This window comes from Microtus ochrogaster, chromosome 17 (genome assembly GCF_000317375.1).
Source record: "Microtus ochrogaster isolate Prairie Vole_2 chromosome 17, MicOch1.0, whole genome shotgun sequence".
Lineage (NCBI taxonomy): Eukaryota > Metazoa > Chordata > Mammalia > Rodentia > Cricetidae > Microtus > Microtus ochrogaster.
The window spans coordinates 23,023,741-23,047,719 of NC_022019.1; the positions used below are offsets into that span (position 1 = coordinate 23,023,741).

At 45.9% G+C, this 23,979-nt stretch overlaps 1 protein-coding gene across 6 annotated transcripts in view; it reads left to right on the top strand.

Annotated features, from left to right (window-relative positions):
* The window catches only part of LOC101997947 (ecto-NOX disulfide-thiol exchanger 1), a 468,349-nt gene extending 444,917 nt beyond the window's left edge, over positions 1–23,432 (top strand). For all 6 annotated transcript variants that reach the window (XM_005355649.3, XM_026783288.1, XM_026783287.1 and 3 more), the window contains 2 exons: positions 847–964; positions 23,028–23,432. In XM_005355649.3, coding sequence (XP_005355706.1) covers positions 847–964; positions 23,028–23,233 — 324 coding nt within the window. In that variant the 3' untranslated portion in view covers positions 23,234–23,432. The remainder of the gene's footprint in view (positions 1–846; positions 965–23,027) is intronic.
* The last annotated feature ends 547 nt before the right edge of the window (positions 23,433–23,979 follow it).

Below are 23,979 nucleotides of genomic sequence, written 5' to 3' on the forward strand. Positions count from 1 at the left end.
TCCAGAGGTCCTGAGTTTAATTCCCAGCAATTACATAGTGGCTCACAACCATCTCTAAATGAGATTTGGTGCCCTCTTATGACACACAGGCATACATGGAGGCAGAATGTTGTATACACAATAAATAAATAAATAAATAAATCTTACAAAAATAAGCTGGACTATGGTGGTGCACGCCTTTAATCCCAGCACTCGAGAGACAGAGACAGGCAGATTTCTGTAAGTTCAAGGCCAACCTGGTCTACAAGAGCTAGTTCCAGGACAGTCAGGACTGTAACACAGAGAAACTCTGTCTCAAAAAGAAAAAAAAAATTAAAAAGTTGATTCGACCCATACATGCCACACATATACACTAAAGTATTTAAATGTCTTAACTCATTTCATCCTCAGTACCATAATGCTCCAGGAAGCAAACTGAACAAAATCGGTATATAGCAGTATTCTTAAAGCGACATTAAAAGCAATCTAAATATAGCCTCCTTAAAACCCCGTTGCTCACATCTCTGCTAGCAGCTGATGCCACTTCTGTAGCAGCTAGTCCTCTGTAACCTTTCGGTGGCCCCGCCAGAGCAGACGTTGTTAATCAGGACCTGCGACGACAGTGGGATTGACCAATTTATCACAGAGCCCTTCCAGTCACTGGCGAGCAAGGGTTTCTCCCAAGTCTGACACGAAAGCCTGCAGCCGCTCTTCCGACCCATCCCCCTCACAACATTCTTCTCGATTTTGGGTGGGCGCTTTAGGCTCTAAGTGTTGATACGTGAGTCGTAACCTGCCAGAGACCGTGGGGAGATGGCGCGATGACGGTGGCCATGTTTCTGATGTTCACGCGCCCTGTGCTTTCAGGAACTCCGGAACGCTCAAAGCGAGCAGCTCATGGGCATCCGCCGAGAGGAGGAGATGGAGATGTCCGATGATGAGAACTGTGACAGCCCAACCAAAAAAATGAGAGTCGATGAATCAGGTAATGCTGGCAACTGCCAGGTCCCCCAGGAGGCGTCATAACGAGCCCCGAACCTCACGTGGAGAAGAGGCATGAGGAAATGGCCACATAACTCACTTTTATTTGAGTTACACTAAACTTTCATCTTTTGAGTGACTACATTTTATTAATAGAACATTAAATTCCTCTTTGGGAACACGATGATTTAAATTGTCCCAGTTGTTTCTCCATATGTAGATCTCGGGCCGTTATGCTTTTTTCAGGGATGGGTGCCGGTTCCCATAAAACCCCTTTTCCAGAGGGTGGCAGCTGCGGCTGATGCCGAATTACAGGTGAAACTCAGTCTCGGTCCACGTGCTTCTTACTCAGGAATTGTTCAATCCCTGAAGAAGCTTGCTACGCTCCGAGCCAGCATGCTGGAAAATTCTTTCCCCCAATACAGTTCACCTAACCTTTCATCCAGATGGGGGCCACACTTGGTACCTCAAGGAAAGCCTTCTCTGTGCACTCTGCCTTATCTAAGACCGATTCACACTGTCTCTGAGAGTCACATGGGAGTCACACCTGTCTCCGGCTTCTAGCTCAAAGACTGTAAGCGACTAAAATAGAGGACCCTGGCCAATGTGTTGATAGGAGTGTAGGGTTGAAAGCAAAGACCTCCCCGCACCTTGCCCTCTGGAGTTTCCCTGAGAGGAAATGACACTAGGCAGACGATATAGAAGAGATACGCTTATTTATGATGTACATGACTAAACACCAAGCGTGAGCACTCGCCAGCCCAGTGTTACATAGTGTTATATACTAGTTTCGCTACGGAGGGGACAAGGCGAGGCAATTCTGGGTAATCGTAAGTGATTTTTAGGAATACTCCATGAGCCTGGAAGATATGGGACATAGAACTTAGACATAATCAGTTGGGTGTCAGAGCAGATAGTGGACGGTCAGTGGTTCTCTGTGGATGTTATGTAGCATCAAACACAGTGTTGACAGACATCAGTCTCTCTCCTGACCCTATCAGGACCCACTGAGACACACTTTGCAGGACAGGGAAGTAGGACCTGGTGTTCTGTAATGAAAGATCTTTAGGGAAGCCCACTGAATACTTTCTGACATTGCAGAGACATTGTCCTAGAAACTCTGGCTTCCCCCCAAGTCCCATCCTTGAAGTTTCTTTAGAAGCTTAGCATGCAAGCAAACACTGTCTCTCAGGGACTTCCCAGACCCATGTCTGCAAGCTTGCCCAATGTTTACGCCTCTCATTAGGTAGAGACACCTTTCTCAGGACTGCTCCACTCTGAGGTTTGGATCCCATATTGGAGAAGTCTGTCCTTATGGGCACTTCTGTTCTGTACGTCTTCATATATGAAAAGAAGTTCCACGTGCTCCTGCTATAAAATGTTGATTTTCTACATAGTTTTATAATTTTTGAAGTGAAAGCTGAGTTCTTAAGATCCTTAACGTTAGGTGGAAAAGAACTGAGGGAGTCTGAAATTCCGTGCTGACCCTGTGCCTTTTTTGTATATGCATCATTTCTTTTTAAACAGCCCTTTGATTTCCTAGGGAGACATGCATGCGATTTCACAGTTTGTTTAGGATACCCTGGCATCAGGATGAATAGACAGTAGGCTCCCTCGGTCAATCTGGCAAATCCCATCAACAATCACACATCCACAGGACTTCACTTTAGACATGCCCACAGAGGTGGCGAGGACCTGAGCCCTCCTCAGAGACCAACAGTTCCCCCCCCTGGAGGCCTACTGGAGAGCCATTTCCCAGATCTCTCTTGGTTTATGCACCAGGCATCCGATGAGATCATGAAGCACAGCCTACACCTTAAAGGTTTCCCCAGGCATGCTACTTGGTCAGCAGAATTAATGAGCAAATGCAGCGCACGCTGTCTGCCACGTACCGAGGGAAGAGACGAAAGGCCTGGAGTTCAAATGCCAGGCCCCAGCAGTTCAAAGTCCTTTTCGTGTTTCTTCAAATGAGCTGGGCCGGAGGACGTGGCGTGTGGCTTCGGCACAGAGCACAGACTGATTAAAGAGAAGAGGGAGCAGCTGGCCATCTTTATTCCACGGGGCTCTGGAGATCCTGCCCACAAGCAGGCGGTGTTCTCCTCTCAGCCCTGAGTACTCAGGGGCATCGCCTAATGGCAAGAACTCCCGCCTGGTCTTTGGACTAAACCATGCTTATAATAACGACTTGAAGCAAAGGAGGAGGGCAGGGACAGAGAGTTCAGAGCCTAAAGGAGAACCTTTCCCCACCACTCATTCTTAGGTAAACACGTGTGGCTGGCTGTCACCCACATGCTTCCCCAGAATGCCCTGCTCTGGTGAACTGATGGGAACTGCAAACAGCAGAGTGAGGTTCACTCCCCTCCACAGGAGGCATCTCTTCCCAGCAGGAAGTTTCTCTCTTTTTCTTTGCCTCAAGTGTCCTAAGGAAATAGCTGACCCAGAAATTCTCAGAAATTCTGGGAAAGAACACCTTTTAGGGAACCTTCTGCCTGTGATCGGAGGACATGGTGAAGCCGTACTCCTCAGGGTGGTCAGGCTGGAGCTCCCGGTGCATAGCATATCCCCGCTAGGACAGAGACAACTGCAGCAGGCAGGAGATTGCCAGTGAGACGGAAGGAACTGACGTTGGTTATGTATATAAGGGCTTGCATGATACCTTGGGTTTTATTTATTAATAACCAAAATATTTCAATGTGTCTCTGCTTTTCTGGTCGTAAAGTCTTTGCCATCCTATTTTTTTACTCTTTTTTCTGTGTAAAATGATTAACAGTATATCTTTGGCTAGAGTTCCCTGGTTCTGCTTTAATATAGTTCTTGGCAGACGGTTCACACTCTGTTATTGGTGGGTCTTACGAGGGAAAAGGCATTCATTGGAGCAAAGCTAAGAGAGTGATGGAAATGAAAATGGTTCTGCTAATAAACTGAAAACCGTGGCAGGTTTCGCAAAGCATCCACTGATGACAACCGGCCCCCTCGGCTGGAGCCTAGAAAGCTACCTTTTGATAAGAGTGCGAATGGGTGACTGCTTAGTTTGCCTCCTGCTGGAACCAAGCCACATCTAGTTAGTTAAACCCATGACTAGTTCTCCGTCCACCCCTGCTACCTTCCCTGGCTCTGTCCATCTTTTTTCTCTCCGTGGAGGTGGGGGCAGCTGCATACAAGGAGGACAGGAGGGACGCTGCACCTGGGAGGCTTGGCGTGGAGGAACCGAATAAGTTTTAGAATTGTTCGAGTTCAACAATCCATTGTAGGCGGGGGGGCTTTTGATCATATGAATAAGGCCAAGCACCACTCAGTAGTGTTCTGCTTGTTGTCTCCATTGTTCTCCAGCACCTGGCCCCAAACCGGTCTCCAAACAAATATGTTGACCTTGACCTGCATCTTTCCCTCCATCCCATCATATTGATGGCATTCTTTCACAAGACAGTTAACATTTGCCCTGATTTAAAAGGCACATGTTGGGGCTGGAGAGATGGTTCAGTGGTTAAGAGCACTGGCTCTTCTTCCAAAGGTCCTGAGTTCAATTCCGAGCAACCACACGGTGGCTCACAACCATCTGTAATGAGGTCTGGTGCCCCCTTCTGGCCTGCAGACATACAGACAGAATATTGTATGCATAATAAATAAATAAATATTTTAATAAAAAAAAGGCACATGTTAAGATGTATTTTCAGTGAGCATACTTGCCTTTGCCAAGACATTCAGAACTGTGTTCGAAACTCGGTGTCACTGGCTGGATAGGCATCTTTGGCAAAGCACCATGGTGGCATGGTGAAGGCACTGTGCCTCCAAACGAGAGAGTTAGACCTGGTACCCCTGCCCTCCGGGGGATGTGATGGATGCCTTTCGAAGAAATAAAACGCGGTATGTTAATTAAGGCACCAGGCTGAACAATAGGTATGTCCTAAAGCCAGGAAGCTAAGTGTGACATCACCCATCCCTGTCTTAAGGCTATGCCATCCATCCACTCTTCCATGCGTGTTCAGAAATCACAAATTTTAGAAAAGAAGAATGAACATGTCCTTGCCTGTAACTGACGACCCTTCAACCACTCTACAGTATATAACAAATCCTTTGAGATTCTAACCAAACCTCACTGAAGCTCTGGGCTCTTGTATGAATGTGTGTGTCCCTGTGTGCGTCTAGGCATGCATAGAAGTGGATAGGTCCGAAGCCCTGGAGTCCCTTCCACCTCCCGCCTTGTCTCTTGCTATTTCTGTCACTATGCTGCATATTCTAGACCAGCCAGACCTCAAGCTTCCCCATGCTTCTCCAGCCTTTACCGCCCACCTAATTAGGTATGACCTCATCTAGCTCCTTCCCCTCCCCCTACCCTTTTCTTTTTAAACTGGGTTCAGCTCTAGAGATCAACATCAGGGTCTCAGGCTTGCACAGTAAGCGTTTCTGCCCACTGAGCCTCTCCCTACCCACAAACACTTTTTGAGCAACGAAGCTTTCTCTACGTTGTCAATTGTCTGTAGAAATCTACAATACCATTTTGTTTTATTATTGTTGTCTTTCATTTCACCAAGAAGTTGAACAGTGATTTCCAGCCAAATTAGTGAGTCAATGTTAATTAGAATAGCAGTATTTGATCTGAATAGTTGTATCCATAGCAGGATGCCTTGGGTTTAAAATTATAAATATTAAGGTCATCTTCATCTGTCCCCTTGATTTCTTGAGTTCCAAGATTATCTCTGATTTTCTGTTACCAAATTCCCCTCATAATTAGATTCTGAAAGCCCAGTGGGGATGCCCCCACGGGGAGTCTGAGAAGAGGTTCACCACAGACTCCACAACAGCCAGGCACAGGAGTTACTAAATACCAAACTAGCATCCTCCAGCTGACTAAAAATGTCTGTGCCGAAGGCAGCTTGCCTAAGGGTCTTTTGAGAGCGAGAGCGAGAGAGCGAGAGAGAGAGCGAGAGAGAGAGAAGAGGAGAGGAGAGGAGAGGAGAGGAGAGGAGAGGAGAGGAGAGGAGAGGAGAGGAGAGGAGAGGAGAGGAGAGGAGGGGAGAGAGGCCTGAACTGTGCTCTGGGGCAGCTATCCACAGAGGTTTAGCGCCTGACAGAACAAGAGGTGTCTGCTATGGAAAGTGGGGCTCAGTTGGTAGCTACATGCCAGGGTCCATGCTCCCCAAGGCAGGGACAGCACTGAGTAGAAGCCTAGGCTAGGACAAGCTGCTTTCTCATGTCCTGACAGCCTCGGGCATCTCCTAAGAGCAGTAGCATCTAGGAAGGACCCCGGAACCAAAGACAAGCCCTCGCTTTTTGGCCTCAGCTGTGTGTCTTCCGGGAATCTAGGGCCGACCAGGGAATAGTTTTACTTTGTTTTTATACACTGTGCAAATCTTACCAACGGACTTCAAATAAATGTTGGTTTGGGGTCGATTTTTCAGTTCTCTGATTTTATATGCAGTTACAATTCCCTGCCATAATAGACAGACTTCTTTAAAAAATATAAAAACCATTTGTCCTTGAAAATTGATTTCCCTGTTAAATACTTGGAGACAGATGCTATTAAATGGACCCTGTAGATGAAGAGCCCTTTCTGAAGGAAGCCCTCCTGCTGCCCAGACAGTCCCTATGTATCTGGATTATACATTCTTGATCTTACCGTAAACATATGCCCTTACTGTTCTGCAGAACCCAGCAATAATACCACAGTTGACTCCTGACTTCCCTCATAATGAGCAAACTTTCCGTAATCGACTACTTCCGGTAAAATGGCCCTGTGTTTTTGAGATCGCCTGTGGCGAGGTGATCATCTAAGGGTCTCCCCAGGATTCCGCTGCTTTGCTGCCCTTCCTTAAAAACTCAGTGGAGCCCTGGTTAGGGTCCGACACCTATGCTCTGCCTGGAGCCAGGAAGGCTCCCTCGAAGGGATGGATGGATTCCCCTATGCCACCCCCAGGTGCATGTACAGAATGCACAGGGGCTCTGCAAGGCTGAGAGTGAGATCTTCTGGACCCTGAAGAAGGCTTGGGCTGCAATCTGCCTACCAGGCGGAAGAAGGGAGTGAGGATCTCTAAATCATTGTCTGAAAGGGAGAGCCAAGGAGGGCTTGACTGTGAAAGATTCAGACAATGGGGGCGGGGTGTCTCAACCTCACCTCTTGCATACAGCCCACAGTACCCCAATATTTTTCGGCTCCCTGTGGCTGGGGGCATCTCGCTGTGTTAAGGCTCACTGAGACTCCCCAGTTTCCTTAGCAGGCTCGAAGGACACCGAGGGAATATTTATGTAATAAGATGCGAAGTTGCTATGGCAAATACTATAGCAACCTAACACCTCCTGGAGCCAGGCAGGGGCCTGTAACAGCAGTCTAAATTTACATTTACTGGAGTGTCATTTTATCGACACTCTTAGCATCTCGTCCTGACAGGATGTTAAAATATGTTTTTCGGCTCGAGTTGGAGCAAAATTAGCACAGTGTTGTTGGAGTTTAAGGGTAGTCTTCACGACTTCTGGAAAAAGCTAGCAGACTAATCCTGGAAGGGGTTAGATGGCAGGCTCCAGGTGAGTTTGTAGGTGTCTCTTGTTTTGCTAAGCATGGGGCTCCATCACCTTGCCTTAACTGGTTTCCGCCTTTACTCTGCAAGCCATTCCGAGGCATGCCCGACCATGAAAAGGGAACTTGTTCTCAACGCTGCTGTGTGCTATCAAAGTCTGGCTCACCTGTGATTTCAGTAGATGCTCACAGAAGACACTTTCAGCATGTTAGCTCACTGCCCTCCCCTTGAAAGGCAGCTAGCATGGTTTCAGAGCAAACCTTCTTCTCATATAAAAACAAAATACAGCCTCTGAAGGAAGGAAGTACCTGAGGATGGCGAATGTAGCAGAAAATATTGCTGCTGCAGTGCTAGAGGGAAAGTTTGGATTTCTCATCTTTTTGCCCTTCTGTGTAGCAGAACTATCTATTTCAATGTATTTTGTAAAGCTCAATAGAGATAATTTTACATTATTTGGGTTTTAGACAGGCCTGCTTATACATTTTTAAAAGCCTTCTGCTATGCTAATGACATAAATGCAGAGCAAGTCTGTGTTCCCTGTTGGCTCGTGGCTTTTTCTCACAAATCACTGGGAGCTGAGGCTACCGTGAGTGCGCACCTGAGCTTCTCGAGGCCTAATTACAGAGACAGCCCTCCAAGACCATGTTTCAGCTCCATTAAATGTGAGCATGGCTGAGAAGCCCTAGATATGGAGGCCAGTTACTAATGAAAAGTTCTTACCCATTGATTTTCTTCCATGTCTCTCCGTCTCAAGTTTTAAAGTGTGCCTCCAAGGCTGTCAAAGTGGGACACTGGCCAAGAGAATCAATATCAAACCATATTACAACATAGCTGTTGCTAACATCTTAGCACCGTGATATACTGCCGATGGGCATCGATGTCCTTATCCTCATGTTTTTATATCTCATTGTTCATCTAAGCACACTTGGTGGCGTCAAGCTATTAGACCCTGGCCAGACATCATCCCGATCAGATAGCCATACACTAATGGAAAAGGAGACCTTGGCCAGACATCATATCCCGATCAGGTAGCCATACACTAATGGAAAAGGAGACCCTGGCCAGACATCATCCCGATCAGGTAGCCACACACTAACGGAAAAGGAACCTGAAAAAAGTCATTGTTTCCTCTCTTATTTTCAGAAATTCCCCTTTCCATTGCATGTTTATCTTGTAATTAGAAGTCCTGGGAATTGATGCTTAAAGCAGCCTACGAATTGTTACCATATTATGCTTTCCTGTGGCTCCGAGATGCTTCTCTTGTGCCGACTGAGTAGTTTTGAGACTTGGAACAGACAATGTGTTCAGAACTGAAGCATCCTGGTTTCAGGACACAATGTGTAAAATCTCCTGAGAAGTTTTTAAGGAAGAAATTTTTTTTTATTTAAACTCTAACCACTAGCAGGGGAGCAGAGAGAATCTTCTCTGGGGCCACAGTTGCTGACATGTTAACTGCAGTGCTTCAGACTGGACAATGCATGTTCCACCGTGAGTCCTTCCTGATTCTACAGCTTCTGGGTTTACACTTGGGGTATGTGGCCATTGCATCTCGAAACGGTTATATACATTTTCATTTCCCAGCATTCTTTCGAAATGTTTAAATATCTCACTGTACTATTAGGTACACACTGCAGTAGAGTATTGTTTAGTGATACATCTCATCAGATTTGGAAAAAGAATCATGTTTTAGAGATTTTTAAATGGCACAATCCAAGGTTCTCAATGTGGTTGCTAAGTGATAAAAGCGTTTACGAAATTACATATGTGAGTAATCCCAAATGTGTGCTTACATAAGTATACATGCAAAATTTATATGTTAGGAGGAGAGCTATAAGGAAATAAGTAAAAATATTTAGAGTGTGTCTGTAAAAGATGATAATTTGATTTTTTATTATAAATGATTTTTATTTTTCCTTCTTTGTGTATTTTTAAAATGCCTACAGTTGTAGAGGTGTGTGTATATGTAATGAACACGAGAAACATTAAGTTTAAAATTCTGTACCAATAAAAGTTAGCCAGACATCACATCTGGCTGGGTGTGAGGGTATAGCTTGCAGAAAGAAGGGTACATAGAACAGCTGCAGATGATGAGAAAAAGCTTCCAAGTTTTCTTTTAAAAAAAACCTGTGAATAATATAGTCGCTATGAAAAGGTGAACATGATAAAAGATGATGGAACACATATTAATTTCAGCAGCCTTAAAGTCCAAGCCCCCCTCTCTGCTAACACTGGTTCACGCAGACACCTGTAGCAAGATTGATTCCTACAATAGTAAGTCAGCTGGGTGCTGACAGTGTAAGGAACCTTAGGATGTTAGCCTAACAGGTCCAGCAAGTGTTGCATAGTAAAGGTGCACCCAGGAAACTGCTTTTAAGTCAACTCCAACAAAAATAAATATTCAGGAAACTTGCATAGTCTGTCTTATGGTTGAAAAATATTAAAGAGCGCCTGCTATACGGGTATAGACAGAAAGAAGAAACAGTTTGAAGAAGTGTCAGGATGTGAGTGGATGAACCATGCACACAGTTGCAGCCAGTGTCCTCTGTTACCCAACTCTCCAAAGTGATAAAGAGAAAAATAAGGATCCTTCTCTCTGAACATGAGCACACAGTAAATGATTGATCTAAGCTGCAATATCAGCCCTTTGACTTCCCATGGGATTCCCTATTTTCTTTGCACCCCCAGGGCCAGAGAGAGCCCACAAGACTATCAGTGTATTGGCTCAACATCTAATTTCAGGACTTATTGAAGTGCCTCTCCCTGTTTCCCTGTTTCCCTGTTTCCAGTGCTTTTCTTTATAAGATATGCCTCTAAATACATCTTTGAAATAGAAGTCTGAGGGAGAGCATACAGGACAATATCAATCTAACCGCACTTCCCACACCCAGGGAAGGTTGGCTCTGGAAGAGACACTACAAGCAATATGTTTTCTTTCCTCAATATTCTGAATTCAATAAGGACCAAAATTGAGTTTTTGTACCTCCAGTAATAAGTGGAATTGCTTAATAAATACAAAAAGTCAATAGTGGACCTTCTTGAGTTATTGTAATTATAAGTTGTAAGGCTCAATCTGTATTATATTTGGCTAGTCTTTTGGGGACAGGATGAGAACTTTTATTCTTCTCTTAGTGACTTACCAATCAGTTTCTATTTTTCTCTTCATACCAGATTCTTCTAGTACAGTTTGTGTAATTCCTAAAACCATCCCTTTCCCTGGCCTTAGCTCTTGGCCTCTGTGATTATCTGAAGCATTGTCACAATACAAAGCAGTGACAAAATTGAACAACATCCACTGGATCATTACAGTGTGTCTGGGACCATGGCTTTTGTCTGGAAGTGCCAGATTAAAGGGGAAATTACTAAAGTCATGTAAGACTAATTAAGACTCGGTCCCTGAAGTGAAAGCATTGCTCATACATTCTAGGAAGCCTCACAGCCCGTTACAGTCCTCCTTTGCCTAGGATAGCCTTTGCCTAGGATAGCCTTTGCCTAGGATAGCCTTCACTTGCTGTGCACTCAGTTACTGCCCGAAGCCAGCAGGGAACCCTTGCTATAAAGAATGGTGAGAGATGAGAGACTCTGAAAAATGACAGTTCATCTCAGCTCTGTGACCCTGAGAGAAACTTTTGTGTGCTTTTAAGCCAATAGGATGAGCACGTCTGAGGTGTGAGAGTCTCTCGCCCCTTGCCCCACATAGGGCCCTTTTCCCTGCAGAATTCCCAGCATTGCACACAGTAGGCAGATGAAGGATCTTTGGACAGACAAGAAGCTACTGCTAGGAAGAACTTATTTCACATCACTTGGGGGATATTTTTGTTCTTCATTTGGAGCCAAACATGGAAACAAAGACCATAGTTTCCCTATACTTCACAATGTTTTCACATTTTTCAGATAAGGACCCTGAGATATTTGTCCCAAGTCTGAGACTTGGTATCAAGCTTCAAAGTCTCCTCCCCCAACCCTGTGTCTCTATATGTGTGCATGTGGGAAGCCAGAGGACAACCTTGGCCATTGTTTCGCAGTCACCTTTTAGGTTTGCTGGCCCACCCTCTCACCTGCTGGCCTAAAACTCACGTAGTAGGCTGGGCTGGTTGGCCAGCCTGTCCAAGGATCCAGCTGTCTAGATCTCCCACAGGGCAGGGGTCACAAGCCTGCGCTGTGATACCTGGGTTGATTTCTTTAATGTAGGTTCCAGGAGATCCAACTCAGGGCCTCAGGCTTACCAGGCAAGCACTTTACGGACTGAAGTTCATCCTGTCCCCTCACCTTGTCTTTCTCAAATCTATTGGTGCCCCCCTCCTTCATGAAGCCCATGTCCACTGGGCTCCAGTATTGGTAGGAACAGCAGTATGGAGGTACAGAGAAGTTTGCAGTTTCTCTCACAGCCGCTGCTCCTTAGAGACACTAGCTGATCCCCCAGGCTACTTCCCTCTTCCCTCTGGGACTGGGCTTTCCTTGTTGTGTATCGAAGACTTGTGTATAACTCCTTAGGAGAGAGAATGAGACACCCTTTCAGGGTATTAAATCATGGGGAAATATGGATAGGTAAAGGACAAAGCTAAGAGAAAGAATGGTATTGTTTGAAATTAGAACAAGGTTGAAATTACTGCAGATGAAAAATATATCTTTATTTTATTTTGTTATTATTTTGTTAGTGAAAGTTGTTAGGTCCTATTGGGGGAGGCCGCTCAGTCATTTCCATGCCACCTAGACTTCCGAAATAATCATACAGAAACTGTATTATTTAAATTACTGCTTGACCAATCATTTAAGCATATTGCTAGCTAGCTCTTAAATCTAGAATTAATGCATTTCCTTTATTTTATATTTTACCATGAGGCTCGTGGCCTACTGGCAAGGTTCTAATACTTCTGTCCCTGGTAGAGGCTACATGGCATCTCTCTTGACTCCGCCTTCTTTCTCCCAGGATTCAGTTTAGTCCCCCCCCACACACACACACCAAGCTCTATTTTGCCCTATCACAGGCCAAGCCATCTTCTTTATTCATTAACCAATAAAAGCAACACATACACAGAAGGACCTCCCACACCAAGGTCCTGGGGATTTTTTAATAGAAATTAACATTTTAACTAGACTTTCTTCCCAACCCCTGCTATGTAACATTCAGGCTCCTAAGGAATATTATAACTGATGCCAGATCATCAGCCCTGTGTTAACAAAGCGTTTTATAGAAAGTTCTCCACAGCACTTTTTCTCTGGAGTTCAATAAGAAGCAAGTAACAAGAGAACTGCCTCCTCCGAGGAATTCTTTTAACCTTTCAGAAACAAAATATTTCATGCTAATTTCTGCTTAATTAGAAGGAAGTCATTTTTAAAAAAAAAAAATATCATTGACGATGGGCTTGAAGCCTGTTCCATCCCTGACCCCTTTAATTTAATCAAGGTCACCTAATAAACTTGCCCAAACAGCTCTATTTCTCAATTAGAAAAAAAAGGTGGTGCCATTTCAGAGCATTCAGTGTGTGATTAATAGCCCTGAACGGGGGACTCAGCATATGCTGGGCCCTTGTGAGGAGCCGCTGGAGCCCCTGGTGAGAATAAAACCTTGGTACCTGGAAATCATACTCGTCAGAATCAAAACAAATCACCTTAATGAGCAAAGCAAAAACCTGGCTGAGCGAAGATGAGAGGAAGGTTATCCTACCCAATATAGAAAAGGTTCTAATGTCTGAACTTCTCTCCCCATTGGAGGGGGCGGGAATTGCTATAATTTAGCCATGCAGACAGTTTATAAAACGCATGCTGCTTTTTCCTGCCCAAGGGCTTAGAAAAGATGGACTCTAAGTTGCCCAAATCAGGCTTCTGGAGAACTCCAGTGTAGAAATAAGTGTGTTGTTAGAAGAGTGGAACCAGAGCCATCTGTGTGGATGAAATGCCCGGCATTCTGAGAGGCTGCCCTGGGCTTCCTCCTGAGCTGAAAGATGGCCAGACGCCTCCGGGAGCTGTTTTGAAGAGAACGTTATTCAGGTGTGAAAACAGTAGAACTGTGGAGAAAGGAACCTGTGAGACTGAGCACCGGCCTCCCCGGTGAAGTGCTGACCAGCGTGGAGAAATAACCGAGCCAGACCGAGCCAGACTCCTAGATGCAGCTTAGTGTTTCCGGGACAGCTTGCCCCACAGTGTCCCCTCTCCAGCCACCAGCTTTCTTAAAGGCAGCGTGCACTCATGCTCAGTCTCCTTAATAAGGTTACGGGGAAGAATCAATGAAAGGATTTATGGCAAGTTGAAAATACCTTGCTCTGCAGTGGAGCGCAACAGTGGCAGGTACACACAGATGGTATGGGTGAGTGTCCCGTTCTGAGCTACTCATAAGGATCACCTGGGTACCCTGCGCAGGTACCCGTGCTCTGGGCTAATGCCCAGTCATCGGCTTCCAAAACACTCCCCAAGTGATTCTGAGGTACAGAGGGTGGAGAGAGGGGCCTATAATATGAGGGTTGGTGGTTCTTCGTGATAGGAGGGAAGGAAGAACAGACAAGACAAGGTAACAGTATGGGAGAGACTAAAACCAAGGTCAAAGGTCAACGTGTGATGGACAGGAAGTGACTGGGCTAAAGGAAAAAGAATGGAGAGGAAGTGGTGTTATTCTGGCTTGCAAGGCCCTGGTGAAGAAACTGCCTGCAGCAGGCACAGTGAGTTAGCATAGGAAGGACCGCTTGAGGAGGGAAGCGGGACGGGCTGGTTCAGAAAGGCCTGGTCCAACCAGAGGTCCTGCTGCACAGCCAAGACCATTCTCCCATGTTGGTGGTCAGAGAGGAAGCAGGCATGTCAGTGCAGTTTCTGGGGAGTCACGTCTTTGTAGCCTGTAACCGGCCTGGAAAGAGCTTGCCTACCTGAGGGACCTCCTCTCCTGTGGCAGAAGCCAGGCCAAAGGCTGAGGTTCAAGAGTGATTAGTTCTAAACGTTTAATCTGACGTCTGTGAGAACCACGAGGCAGCCACCGTGGGAAAGATAGTGGCTAAGAAGAGCATTGCAGGACAGCCTGTGGGGGTCGGAAGGATGGAGGCAGCCTGGAGGATTTGAGGAAGTGCCCAGTCACCGTCTCAGGGGAGGCAGTAAGTAGCATCCCGAGTAGAAGAGGAAAGGGGTTGAGGAAATGTAGGAGCATTTCAGACTGCAGAGATGCCTAGAAGTCCATGCCCAGGGCCGAAAGCTGGGACAAGGCTCTTAGATGCCGAAACCTAGTGAAAGACTGGCAGAGCCATCTGTAGGTCACATTAAGGTCTGCTCCTCCAACCCTGCTACACCGGGTGACAGACAGCTCCCCCGCAGAGGAGGAGACTGAGAGGCAGCTCTGAAGCAAGTTGAGGTGAGGTTGCATGTGGAGAGTGGAGTTCCCTTCTCAAAGTGTCGGTGCAGCTGATTTGGTTGAATCAGAGAGATCAGGTTCAGAAAGCGGAGCTTAAGCAAAGGCACTGAGGGCTGGTGGGCTGCCCAGGGCAGGATGTGTGTGCTCCTCAGGAAATGGGATCAACATCATTATTATTATTACTATATTATTATTATCATCATTATTTACGTGTGTGTGTGTGTGTATGTGTGTGTGTAACGTATGCATCAGGAAAAGAAAAAATAATGCCTTTTAGGGGGAAAAAGTCATGAGGAACGTTCAGTGACCATCTGCTAAGGGAGGCTGCTGTGGGTTGGAGGAGCGACTGCTTCTATCCCTGCCCAGCCGACTGTTAGGAAAGCCTGTCTCTTCTTCTGCTGGCCTTGCCCGTCTATCTGCCTAGGCCAGCGATCTCATCCTTCCTAACGTGATCATTTAATATGGTTCCTCATGCTGTGGTGACCTCCCACACACCGTAAAATTATCTTCATTGCTACTTTATAACTGTAATTTTTGCCACTGTTGTGGATTGTAATGCAAATATTTTCGGAGATAGAGGTTTGTCAAGGAGGTCACAACCCGCGAGCTGAGAGCCCCTGGAAGCCACTGAGTCCTTAAGTTTCTACTCTGCAGTGTTTTCTCCTACGTCACTTCCGCTTCCTCCCCAGCACTCTCAAACAACAACCCCCCCCTACCCCCTCATGCACCTGCACACTCACACACACGTGTCACCACCCACGGTGGAAAGAGCCGAGCTCACTGACTTCTCCTCAGGCTCTCCTTCATGCTAGCCTCTGAGGTAAGATGGATTAGGGTGAGAGCCCCCACACCCTTGGCCAACTCTGTCTCCTCTTAGCCCAGAGTGGCACTCAGCTGGGTTTCCTGTCGCCACCCCTTCTCTCGCCCTGAGGACTCCAAAGTTTCCTTGGACCTGAGAACACATAGGTCAGCGTTGGTGACAGTGGACTTTGCCCGCTGTTGGAAGTCAGCACGGCCTGTTCCCTTTCACTTATTTTCCTCTGAGGAAAAAGGGGTACGTGAGGTAGTGGAGGGTAACCGTGTAATTGGAAGAGTGGTAAAAGCTGATAACAGGCCGAGCCTCAGCAGTGTCTGGAGCCCAGCCACGCCACACGGGCCTGCCCCAGCTGCAGGCGTCTTCATTAGGAAGAGCCGAGATGGGGAGGGACAGAGGACTTCTTTCCTGAGTCACCCGCTGCCGCTTGCACCTCCGGGCTCACATTTAAGCCGCCATAATGCCAGGCTCTGTTTACCTGCACTCCTCAAATTACCCTTATTCCGCCGGCCTCATACAAAGATGGAAATAGACACTGCCTTGTGCGTCTGTTTAGCGCTCCCTAATAATAGCTAATGTGCAGACGATAATGCGCACGGCAAACATAAAATGTTATGTCAATGCTAAGTCGTAATAATAATAATCCTGCAAAAGCATAGCATAAGGAATTTCCGTGAGCAATTTGAGGACGATTGCTGCTTCAGTGGGAATACAGGTGTTATTGAGCAGACCAATTGTACTCCGCTGCCTCCATTAAGAGGCTCAGTAGCAAAAAGATTGGGTTTTTTGTGCAGATATCTCACTATGCCCCCAGCTCTGTGCCCGGCCACCAGGAGGCATGGGCAGAGACAAGGTCCCCAGGGTCTAGGCTTTCGTTGAGGTGTTCGGTGTTTTTCTCTGGTCCTCATCTGCCACCAACGATAGACCGGGGAACAGACCTTTGGGAGCTCAGAGCTTCTGGAAGAGCGTTTTCTGCCCCCTCTTCTCTCACTGGAGGCGCAGACAGAGGCAGCAGATGGGTGAGTTCCAGTGAACAGGCAATGTTTATCACCTTCGGGTTACTTAAGGAGCCAGGATTCAGCACAATTAAGGGAGCTGCATTAACAAGTTAGACTCCATGAGCTCAGAGACCAGTGAGTATCCCTGAGCCGTCCTAGAGGATAGAAGGCATAAAAAGGGGTCCTCACGTGATCCGTGTCAGGACTCTGGACTGCAGAGGGATGAGATCAATTTCTCCATGTGTCAACCCCAGATTTCTCCTGTGGAAAATAGGTTTATTTTAGACCGGGGTCATCCCCTCTGCTTTTGTAGCTGAGCCTCTGCAGCTGAACTCTCCCCCAAACAGCCAGAATGGACTACTTGATCTCCACCGCAAACAAGCCACTTCAGTCCGGACTCCCACCCTACACCCTTCTCAGACTGCAGCACGTAGCGGGCTCTGGCTACAGTCTGTACCGTTAACCAGCTGTGTCACCTCAGGGTCACTTAGTCCCATCACCTGGAAAATAGACTCAATAAACACATCCACCGTATCACACTCTTGTGAGGGTGGGAGAGGGGGTGAAGGCTGTGCAGATGCTGTGTTCAGTTTTCATGTTTGGCTTCGGATTTGGGTGGAGTGGTTTTTTTTTCTTCTGATAGTGTAGTGGTGGTGGCCGCATTGGCAGTTCTGAACGTAGGGCCTCATGAAGAGAAGGCAAGTGTTCTACCACCATGGACCCAGTCCTGAATGTTGTACTTACCAGTCTGACTGTAGCTACTGCAGTTATTTGGGGGACGTGTGGCAGGAAAACAGAATGGTGACTGTAGCTTTTGTCCAAGTGCCCCCCCCCAACTGCTAGAGAGGAACTGAGGGTGTTGGGTAGGGCTGAGCTTTCACAGGCATGAAAGGGGCAGGGGACCTGGGAATTAACCAAGGAATCCAACCAGAGTGGCTGGCCAGGTATGTGATTCCTTCCGAAGGAGCCAAACAGAATAACCCAGGCTAGCTCGGGAAATGATGTAGAAAAAGTGGGAGCTTCCAGATGGAGTCTCAGAATCAGTCCCTTAGCACCACCCGGCAACCTGGTAAGTCCAACCTGCGAGCCAGGCTACACCAAACTACAGGCCTAGCAGAGGACCTAAAAGTAGGTGTTTCAATCAGCCTACCAGGAAATTCTAATAGGAACTAATATTTGAAGAGCATCAGGTTAATGTAACCCTGGAGGCCTTATAAGGTCCTGATTTCCATGGCTTACAAAAGTAAGGGGGGGGGATTTTTTTTATCACAACAATCTCAGAGGCACGAAGAGCATTAGAAACTGTACAGAAGGCATGGAGGGTCCTGGCTTGCATTCTGCTGCTAAGAACCAGTCCAGTGCACACTTCCTGCTGTGATCAGTCTCTTGCCTTAAGCATGACTTTTTGGGTGCACAGCATCATGGTCTCAGCCATAGTCCAGTGAATGGGGACCTTGGCTACCCCACAAGAAGATTTACACAGAGCAGCAGATAGACTGCTGTAAAAGAGTCCCCAGGTCACTGAGTCTTAGCTACAGCCCTTTTTTAAGACATCAGAAGGCAAAGTTGTAACAGAGAGGGAGGCCATGAAGGCTCTGAGATATTGTAGGATTATCTTCCCAGGCCTTCAGCCTACCCTTACCCCCTTGTATATAAGGACAATTGCCTACCTGGACAGCAGCCAGTGAAGTTCTGAGGAAAAGACTGTCTTTGTAGATGGGAAAGAAACACACAGTTTAACCACATCCTCCCAGCATCCCAGGAGTACAGCTGGCAAAGTCGAGAGAGAATGTTAAACACAGCATTCCCCAAAGACACAAAGACGAACAGTTCCAGAGAAATGCAAATATTGCTAGCAACAATATGTTAAAGCATTTTATTATTTAGTTACATCTTGCCTGAGCATGAAAAAGATATTAACACACTGTCAGCTTACTGGGACATAACCCAAAATAACTTACATTTTTCATATATTGCTAATTATTTTTCTGAGGCTGGCTCAGGCTGGTAAGAGAGAGATTTCAAGGCTTTCACCAGATTATTTACTTAAAGAAGCTAAGCATGCCATTATCGGTTCCCATGGAAACCCAGCAAGTAATACAGGCAATGGAGGAGGAGGTCACTTTAGCCATAATTAATATAGAAAATAATGGTTTATATAGAATCTGGTAAAGGATACAATGAGATGCCGTGTAATACCTTTAAGCCTTTTCCTTAGCAATGCACTGCAATCTCTACATCAGCTCTTACACTCCAGTGTCACTTCACAAGTTTTACAAGTTCAGTGCTCATCTTCCAAATGCAATGCAGTTTTGCTTAGTGGGATTTGCCCAATGTTTTCAACTGCTCTTTTGCTTCAGAAAGTCCCAGTGTCTAGAATTTTCTAAAGTACTCACCAAGTAAGAATACACGTGTGTATCTGTCAGCTTTACCCTTCTTAAATTGTATATAATATGGCTCCTTGCCTTGATTTCTCAATAAATAGAGGGTTTGAGGGCTAACTGGTAATAATCGAGGTCCCACTAGATTCGGTGGTACCTTTAAAGTTGCCAGCGGTTGGTTTGGTTGTGTTCAGTATAGTTTACAAGCCGGGTATTGTGTCAGATTCGCTTTAATGCTGAAATTTGGTAACCCGCATGGATGGCTCTTCCTACAAATCTCCAGTGTATTGGAACACAGCACATTGTATGGATGTTTTGATTCAGAGATAGATAATCATTCATTTTAATCCTTACCCTTATTTGAATAGTGGATTTCTTGCACAGTCTCTTTAGGTGGCTTTTACTGTAGAACCTTGGTGACACATTTATCAAGACTGTTTAATTTATTGCAGTGTCCCAGAAAAAAAAATTAAAGCAGAAAAGAAGAAAAATGAGTTGACCTTTCAAGTTTCTGGGTTTCTAACACACCAAAACTGACAGGCATTATTGGGATTTTGTTTCTCTCCGAGTTCTAGTCCAAGGAATATAACACAGCCTCCACCAGGCGCCCTTGTCGAAGGGGTTACACGTCTGGGACCACCACAGGACTCTGAATAACGTTTTCTGACAGGAAATAGGTTACGTAAAGTTAAGTGGAGTCAATGCCCAATTTCTCACCCTTTAGGAAATAACTACTTTGCCACCACGGGTATGATCAAGTTTGGTTTTTGTAAATATTAAGCCTGAAATTGTTTAATCAGGAAGATAAATCAGTTCCGTGCCCTAATTATAAAGCAGGTGACGGGGTTGGTGATGGTATTGATTTATTGTGGGGTGGGGAAAGGTACAGCTGTTTCTTTTCCTGCTCTCTCTTTTCAAATGCAATGATCTTGCATTCCTGTCCCAGGAGTGCACCCAACACCACAGTCTGCTTGCCAGGCACAAGGATCATGACTTAACCAAGAATGAGGACTCTCAGCTGGACCACTCCATAGGCTTATAGGACAAACCCTAAAATAATGGGTGGAACTTTTCCTGTATGTATTTATGTTCAGATGATTTATTAAAATAATGCTGCTGGCACATGCTTTATAGCTGCTTGCATTTTGCTACACAGATTTCAAGATATCTTGCAGACTCTGCAATTCATTTGGAAAACGTAATTTTCACCCCTGCATACTAATCGATTTCTTCACAAACACCTGCTATCAGTTATGATAATAAAAATGCCACCCTGAATTGAAAAGGGGCCAAATAGAGCTTCCCAAGGAAATGACTTAAGTGTCTTTGAATGCCACTAAATGTGGTAATGTGCTTGTGTAGTGCCAACATTTTTTTCATCGTTTGCCTCCTCGGTGGTTCTGCCCCGTAGCAGCATCCGTCTTCCCGATGAGGCCTCAATGCCCTTGCCTTTGGAGCGGTGAGCTGGCTGCTCAGGGCACCCTGGTGTCTCAGGGTGTGGGGTCGATCTGAGATTCAACTGCACAATGTTAGAAAGCACTAACCCAGGCTCCTGGGTTAGTTTCTGATTTTATACATCTGTGGAAAGTGTAAAAGCACCTGCTCCTGGGCTTTACACACCCACATACACCAAACCGAGTTCCCTTTATTCCTTCTCTTCAGCCTCCAGTTCATTCCATGCACCATCGCCGGACTAATCCTCCTAAATCACCAATCTCATCTCACCCTTCCATTACCCCAAACACCTTCAGTGCGTCTCACCCCCTCGGATCTCAATGCTCCCATTCCCTCACAGGCTCCACCTCTTGCCCACTGCTTCTCCAGTGTCTCTCATTACTGTCCAGAACAGCCTCCCTCTCGTGGTCACTCCCAGGTTTTTGCTTATGGTCTTGCTCCCGAGTGATCCTTCCCCTCCTCTAGGGTTTTCATCTTCCAAAACACACTTTTCTAGCAATTTGTTGTCTCCTTCATTTGTCCATCCCCTCTAGGGTGGATTCCCTTGTCATATACCTTGATACTAAGTTGCTTATTTATTCATTCAACCAAAATTTATTGAGTACCTATTTTATGCAAAACATCATTCTACCCCTTTCGCCCTTTGAATTCATTAGTTTCTTTTCCGTGTGCCATTATTTATTATTTATTTATTTATTTATTTGGTCGTTTCGAGACAGGGTTTCTTTGTGTAGCTTTGGAGCCTGTCCTGGAACTCACTCTGTAGACCATACTGGCCTCAAACTCACAGAGATCCTCCTGTCTCTGCCTCCCGAGTGCTGGGATTAAAGGTGCGTGCCACCACCACCTAGCTTTTTATTTCAATAGACTTGTGAAAAGTGATCTATTCTGTGTTCTCTTTTGTGATCTAAGGTGCCCAGACAGACTTGGGCATAAGGAAGTATGCAGTAAATGCTTGTTGACTAATTGATCCCTAATGGCTTTATAATGGGAGTTTCCTGGTTAATTGCATGTTCTGTTTGATTAGTATTTTAGTGTGAACTATATATAGATTATCATTTTTTGCTAAGTGGAATACTGTATAACACTTAACTGTAAAGCTATTATTAACATGGTTTGAAGTTCGCTCTGTGTTTATCAACTGTGCCGTGAAGCCTACAGATAGCTAGCTGACCTCATTCTGGCCCTAGGTCATGGCAAATGGCAGGTAGAACATGGACCTGAAGACAGGGGGCTCTATACCTTTATGTACCATAAGTCAAATCCAAGAAACACTTCTAGCAGCAAGCCTTGCAAGTGTTATTTTACTATTCTCTTCCTGTCCAAAGAAAACCATGGCTTTTCCGTAAGGGGAGAGAAACAGTAGGCCGCTGCATGGAGAGTATGTGGGAGACACTGTTTCTGAACAGTTGTTAAGGATCAAACTCATGAACTGACGGTTCAGTGTCAGTTAGAGCAAGGCTGAATGACTAAAGGCCGGGTTTGCGGTCTGTCTCAGTTACTTTGACCAAACCAGTGGTGGATTTCTCGTGTCTCATATGGCCATCACCTGCTGAAATAGGACTCAGTAGACTCCCATCTGGGCCTGATGGGGTGACTCAGTGGGCTAGTTTATATAAAGAAACCCCTGATCCAGGGCCCTTACCAGTGGGAGTGCCCAGCAAACTGTTGTTATATTGCAAAGCTCCCACAGCGTGAAGATGGAAGCAGGGCAAGAGATTCCAATCCTGTCTTTGCTCACACAACTCTATCACTAGGTGTTAGATGTTTCTGGAGCCTTGAGGTTTGTAAGACCCTGAGCAAAGTGCCTTGATTTTTCTATGAGAAGGAGATGGAAAATTATACAAATTAAATCTGCATCAGCATACTGAGACTTTCAGGTTTCAGGGAGGAGCAGAGCAAGCACTCAGCCTTGCAGGGGAAAAAATTTTTTTAATCTGTTAGCGAAACAGGTGGAACTAGGTTTCCATTCTGATAGCAGTTAGAGAAAACAATCTGTGCAATTTGTCCCGGCAATAGAGCAAGAAGGAGCATTGTGCAGAGCAGTTCCCCGCTCCCCTGGGAGGCTGCTGCATGCCTCAGCCTGTGAAACAGCTGCTTAGTTGAGAGAAAGAAGTAGTTCAAGAGGCCGAGGCGTCATACAGCCCGAGAGAGAACGGTCACGCGGCAGATATGGCGCTTGCCAAGAATTCTGAAAATCCTCAGCACTGGGCATGGCAGACAGGCTTATGGGAGGGTGTCCAGGGTTGTGGGGAGAGGTCAAGAGGCAGGAGTTTTGAGGGATGAGGCCTATGCTCTCTGGAAATATTCGTACATAAGATAGGAAAAATTTAATAGATTAAACAGATTCTGAGGCTGTTGCTCACAGTATTTGTTTAGTAGGGGTGCCCGCCCTACAGAATCAATTCCTAAAGTGGTCCACACCAACTATTAAACAAAGAGCCCTGAGGGACAGCGATCAGAGTTTAACTTCTGAGTTGATTTGAATCCCAGTTTACACGAGACTTTCCTTCCCACCAAAGGATGCCTCAGTCTGGGCAGGAAGGGTGACTCTCCCAACTTCTGTTTCTCATTCAGCCCTGGCGGCTCAGGCCTATGCCCTCAAAGAGGAGAATGACAGTCTCCGGTGGCAACTGGATGCCTACAGAAATGAGGTGGAGCTACTGAAGCAAGAGAAAGAGCAGCTCTTCCGAACAGAAGAAAACCTCACGAAGGACCAGCAGCTCCAGTTCCTCCAGCAAACCATGCAAGGCATGCAGCAGGTACCCACCACGTGGCACTGAGAGGATGGGCCTGGGTGCCCTTCTGTGGGGATGAAAGACAGCTGTTGGCCAGAAACGGTGGAGAGGAGAAAGGCTGACCAAAGAGCTAAGTCCATAGCCAAGGGAAGTGCTGAAGGCAGTGAGAAAGCTAGACTCTGGAAAAGCCAGCCAACGAAGTCTGTTGAGAATTACCCCGAGAATAGGAAATAAAGGGCGAGAATTTGAGAGGTTAAAAGTTGGTGTGAGTGTGTGTGTGTGTGTGTGTGTGTGTGTGTGTGTACGTACGTACATGCTATGTGGTCAAATTCTTGTTGCCTGTAATAACGTGTTCTATACTTAGAGGAATTTTAAGTTCAAAGCTTGACAGCTGATCTTTACGAAAGGTATGTGTTCGATTTTTTTTTTTTGTTCGTTTTCAAGATCATCATCAATACAAACTATATTCTTTCTATGTCTGGGTTGTTCTTAGGGTCTAGTTTTAGGGTTAAGTATTGATCGTCGAGTCTGGAGAGATGGCTCCATCTGTGAAGCGCTTGCCAGGCAAGCCTGATGACCTGAATTCAATCCCCAAAACCAATGTAGAAAGCCAAGTGTGCTGGCTGGATTAAACTTACAGTCCCAGCACAGGGAGGCAGACCGGGCCAGCCCTGGGACTTGCTGGCTCCCAAGCCTAGCCTAATTGGCTGGATCCTTTCTTAGAAAACCAAGGTAAATAGTGCCCGAGGAATGATACTAAAAATAGACGTGTGGCTGCCACATGCATGAAT